This window comes from Nestor notabilis, unplaced genomic scaffold (assembly GCF_000696875.1).
Source record: "Nestor notabilis isolate BGI_N333 unplaced genomic scaffold, ASM69687v1 scaffold8343, whole genome shotgun sequence".
In the NCBI taxonomy this organism is placed as follows: Eukaryota; Metazoa; Chordata; class Aves; order Psittaciformes; family Psittacidae; genus Nestor; species Nestor notabilis.
In genome coordinates, this window is record NW_009923343.1 from 3,970 (window position 1) to 9,567 (window position 5,598).

Here is a 5,598-nt window from a genome sequence, read left to right on the forward strand (position 1 = left end):
ACCATGCTAAGGTGCATTCAAAGGTTCCTTTATGCAGGGTCTTCCCAAGTGGAAGATGATTATTTTTTTCCATAAATGCAGATGGAGTCTCCAGGCAGTGTAATCCTTCAGTACTGATGTGAGGCTGGACTGGGGCAGTTCTACAGTGAACAGGCAGAGGTCAAACCCCTTATCCAGGTCTGATTCCATAGGGTATTCCAGAATTCATAGAATTTTACAAATTTGGAATACTGAAGCGTATGGGAGTTAATCCCATATGTACATTGTGAGTCAGTGTTCCTGAACTTTATTACTGTCAGCCAATGTTGCTCCACTGACTTTGAAGTCACTGGAGTTTAGGACATGTTTTTTCATCCCCTGAAGAATTAGCTCTGTGCATGATTATGAGTGTGACCTTTCATAGTTTGTTTAGCAAATATTTAAGTTACTGGATTTTGCTTGAGGATTAATTGTTCTTTATATAGATGCAAGCGTAGTCATAGAAATGAGGTTGACTTCCCCTACTGCTCTGTTTCTTGTTGACAAACCACCACTGCAATTTACAGAGAAGTAATAGAAGTAATCCCTTTACCTCCAGCAGGATAAAAGCAAACTCTCACAGTACAGTTCTCTATTTCCCATCCTCCCTTTCACTGTTTTTCTCCAATTGCCTTTTCTTTCACCTTTCTATTTACCTTTTCCTCTCCACCTCCCCTTCCTTCCTCCATTTTTCCCCAGTTCTTCCTCTCTTTCTTCTACTATTCATGCTGTCTCCTGTTTTTTCTCTTCCTCGTTGCCTTTCCCCTCCCTGCACATAAGCCACAGTCTGCCCTTATTCCCTGAAAATGGAGAACAGAGGTTGTGAGTAAGAAACTACCCCAGCTGTTGCTGGCTGAAGGGACGTACGAGGATCATTCAGACCACACCTTCAGGTTGAATGTTTCTTTTCTTTCAACATTGCTCTGTCACTCTGATAGGTTTCTGTTAAGCAACCGTAGAAAGGGTCAGCAGTAAAAAATGGTCTCATTTCCTTCTTCCTGTGAAGAGATCTGTGGTGGCCCCAGAGAGAGTGAGTCTGGGATCAAATCTTAGCTTGAGAGACGCTGGGAAAGCTCGGGTAGGAAGCTGGGCTCCAGAATCCTCTGCAGTTGTGAGAAAAGGGGACAAAACAGCCAAAACAGCAATTCAGTAGGACCTACAGAGCACCAGCACTTAAACAGCTAGGTGCAGCAGGTTCCTGTGCTCTTACCAAGGTGACTAGTAAGTACACTTCATGCTGGCTTTGGGGTCTGTGGACATTGGCCATCTTTCAGAGGCAAGCACTCACATGCAGGTCTTCAGGGGTATCCAAGCTCTCTTAGAGGAGCTGGACTTGTAAGATTAATTCAATAGAATTCATTATTAAAGTAAGATTGTATGATAAACACCAAATGCAATCCTTAGTATAGACTTGGGTAAAAAATGGGAAAAAAAGGAACAAAACACCCTATTTCCTAACATTTATTTTGTGTATGAGATAGCACTTTCTGTATGCTCAAAGTCAGTATTCTTCTGCAAAGCCAACACATTTTCCCATGCTAGTATGGGTTGCTTACAGCAATGTAGGTGGAAAAACAGGATATTGCATATGTAACCAAGGCAAAGGCAGTGAATAAATGCATCTCCTAGCACACATGAGCCAGCAGACTGCATGCAAGAGAGCAGCTGGAAGACAAGAACTTCTCATGATCTGGCTAGCAAGTGGATATATAACACCAGTATGTCTGGTTTATGTCAGGGTGCAATTTCTTTTCCTTTTTTCCTGGTGTAGTAGCTTCAGAGGGGAAGAAAAGCCCATTTCAACGATGTCAACAGAATGTGTTCAGCCACTTGATATCCCAGAAGACAGACTGGACAAGCGAGATTCACACTGTAGCCATTTAGGTAAGTGTTATTAGATGATGTCATTGCATTAATTAGAGAGGCGTTGTCTTCACATCATTAGGTCCTGTCCAGTGTCCGTTTTTCCCCTCCAGCAACACAACTGAGCCCTCTTGAAACCCGATAGATTGCACCTTCTGCTGACACTTCTGATGCCAGATGGAAAGGCAAAGAGAGTTCTTCCTGCATATAAATATCAGCTGAAGCTCGAAAGCAAAGTTAATTAAAGAAGAGAAAGAAAAAAGACTCATTGTTCTTTCCCCTGGTAGAAAAGGTAGAGCAGTTTCTTCATTTATACCCCAGTAAACTAATAGCTAGGATACAGCTGAACCTTCCCTGAACACATTTTATATATGCAATTTCAGTAAAAGATTTCAGACACTCCCTCCCTTTGCCTCCACTGGGTTGGGTTTCTAAATACTTTTCCTCCTTCATCGTCAATCTCTTTCCTCTCTTGAACCTATTTCATACATAACTTTTGCAGTGAGAGTACCAGAGGCATCTTTGCTGCACCACACTCCTAACTACCAAGCTTCATACCTGATAGATGTGCTTTTTTGCATATTCATGGTCTTTGCCTCTGCTTCAAATTATGTTACTTCACTCCCATCTTGCAAAATTGTCATGAAGATTTAGCAACCCAAAACCAAAAACCTATTTGCTTGTTGTTACCCTTGTGATGACAATAACAAAACACAAATGCAATTTCACTTGCTTGTCAAAAGAAGTGTCTCACTGCAGGCAAGCACAATTTTATAAACTTTGTTTATGTGGCCTGCAAGGAAGGTATCCAAGTTCTGCCTCTGCCACATGGTATTCCTACCTACAGGTACCACTTATACAATTGCTGGTATACCAAACATAATTGCTCCCAGTCCACAGTTAGGAAACTGAGGCAGCGGGAGGTGAAACGATCTCATTAGGACCATGCAGAAAGTCTGTGAGGGCCAGAAAAAGACCCCACATCTTCCTGAGGCTTCATCCTGGAGGTTATCTTTTCCATGTGTATACCTGCTTACACATCTACCCTGCCTCAAACAGTGTGAGAGAGCTTGGAATGAAGACCCAGCTGAAGCTAAACAAGGAGCTTTTTAAGATATCAAAGCATTGGTTTGTGTGATGATACTAATCATAGAATCATTTAGGTTGGAAAAGACCTTTGAGATCATTGTGTCCAACCATAAACTTAATACTGCCAAGTCCACCACTAAACCGTGGCCCTAAGTGCCACATCTACAGGTCTTTTACATACCTCCAGTGACACGACCACTTCCCTGGGCAGCCTGTTGACAGGCTATCTTCAATATTTTCAGCTTGCACAAGCACACAGAAATGCAAATCCTTGCAGAAAAACTCTCATCTGGGTCACCTGGGTCAAGGCTTGCTTTAAGGGGAAACCAAAAATCCAATGTAATGTTATGTAAATCAAAACCGAATACCAACTGCTCTGGAAATAAAGCCAACTTTTGAAGGGAATAATATACTACCTTGGCTTACCAATACCTCAGGCTGACCCCACACACGTAAATCTTTCCTTCACAAAAATGCCCTTGTAACTCTTGAAGACACAGCCTGCACAGTTAACGTGGGATGAAAACAGAGATGGCCATGGGAACTCTGCACACCATGATACAGCTTTCCCTCTGCCACGTAACACACAGCTGCCCACAGTCCCTTCCTACTGCTTTATGTCTACCACCTACTACCTGCAGAAGGACCACCTAAGTCACTTGGCTCCCATGTAGTATGGCACATAAGCTTCTTGTGCTGACTTTTTATTTAGGAGCTGTTTCTCCACAGACATCATTATAATTTAGTTGGATGAAGGCAGTATTATTAAAGCTTTTCTTTTCACCATCTGGTTTATTATTTTCACTCAGTTTCCTTTATTACATTTTTTTTCTTCTTTTTTTTTTTTTCCCCTCTGCAGAAGATCTTTCAGAGCAGCTGATTCAGAGCTGTGACCTCAAAAAGAAACCAATAAAAGGTAAAACCATCCTGGCTTCCCAAAACACTGAACAGGACCAAAAAAAGCCAAGGAGAAAAGATACACCGGCTTTGCACACCCCACCTCCTCTAACAGGTGAACAATATAGCCCTTGACTTAGGAATCACAGTTCAGCTAAGGGGACTGAGTCTGGGCATGGGTCTGGAGACCCCTCATTCACCTATGTCCCCTTGGATGTGGGCAAGAATGCAGCTCCATGCCCTGTGCATGGTCGTGCTGCCTTGATGTGATAAATGACGTGTATTTGTAGCTGCTGAGCCATGCTACATGTCCCAGTTAAATCCAGTTCAAAATCAAAAAGGATCTAGTTCAGCCTCTGCACTTCCTTGTGAAAACACGTACCCAGTGCTCAGGGGGACACTGACCAGGGGTGAGGCTGGGATGAGACCTGAGGAGCACACAAGCCAGCTACAGGATACTCCTCCTGGAAATAGCAGGGCTCTTGTGCTTACGGGGACTCTGTCAAGGGCCAGGTGTTTCAGGAAGCCAGAAACCACTGCAGCAACAAAAGGGCTCCTTGTAGGATGCTCCCTGCTGCTGTGCATTTACAGACCTCTGAAGTTCCAGAGCCAAATGCCACCAACCTGGGGAAGGGAAGAATGAGCAGGAGATGGCCACTGAAACCTGATGATCTTCCAAGATCAGCAGCAGGAGTAAATGTTTGTCGCTCCCCTCTGCTAAAAAACACTCCTTTTGCTCTCTGGGGAGAGAGCTGTGCTCTTGTGTCAACTGCATTGAGTTCTTCTTGCCATGTTGCACATACACAGAGGAGTTAGCCAGTAACTACTTGCATTGCCCCTGTGTACCCACAACAAATCACCAACTCAAGCACAACAAGCTGGGATTTTTCAGTATTTGTAATCCAGATATTGGCTCTGTTCAGCATTCATATGTATCACCCCCCAAACAATTTCCTCTTAGGGAAGAATGGCTCAGAGGCCAGAGAGCTGCATTTTGTGTCTGCAGTAGCCATATCATAAAGCATTATTTCACTGGTTAAAATGGGTCATTTCTGTCTGGTCACATTGCTCCCAAGCAAAGGCATTAAGCATCCATATGATTAAGCTACTTCGATAAGACGTTTAAGCTTCTGGAACAGAAGACTGCACTCATCCTTACCATGATGTCTGATGGGCTGCAGTTCAGTGCATTAAGTACTACCAGAAGCCAGCTGGCCTGATAGCATCCTTGTCATTAGCCTATGGGATAAAATTGACTTGGAGGAAATGTATACCATTGCAAAACCTGGCGAGTAGGTACACCATGCAGAGCACATGCATGCACTCGGCAGCCTTACTTCAGTGTAGTCTTTGGGCAAGTTACACAAGTGCCTATTTACTCTGATGTGAGCAAGGCTTAAGTGACATTTTCTTTTTTGTTGGCTTTTTTCCTTGCCTGCAGGCATACTTTCAGACTTTTCTGATAGTCTGCTGAAAAGGTATGGCATCACAGAGAAGCCACAGAGAGAGAGAGTGAATCCAGGCTCTCAGATCACTGAACTAGAGCAGAAAAAGCCCAGGAGAAAAGATACGCCTGCAATACACATCCCACCTTTGATTATAGGTAAGAGAATTATGTAAGTAAGTGAAGGTCCTCAAAGGAGGAAGCAAACAGTGGGTAGTGGCAGAGGTGTGTTTGGGAGGAGGCTGGGACGAGGTTGCTATGCCCAGTGTAATTAGCAGTTCCTGCTG

General features: G+C 43.6%; 1 protein-coding gene across 1 annotated transcript in view; it reads left to right on the plus strand.

The window, feature by feature from the left end:
- The first annotated feature begins 1,806 nt into the window (after window positions 1-1,806).
- PPP1R17 (protein phosphatase 1, regulatory subunit 17) overlaps window positions 1,807-5,598 on the plus strand; it is an 8,873-nt gene continuing 5,081 nt past the window's right edge. The window contains exons 1-3 of the mRNA XM_010012086.1: window positions 1,807-1,902; window positions 3,830-3,982; window positions 5,309-5,470. Coding sequence (XP_010010388.1) covers window positions 1,824-1,902; window positions 3,830-3,982; window positions 5,309-5,470 — 394 coding nt within the window. The 5' untranslated portion in view covers window positions 1,807-1,823. The remainder of the gene's footprint in view (window positions 1,903-3,829; window positions 3,983-5,308; window positions 5,471-5,598) is intronic.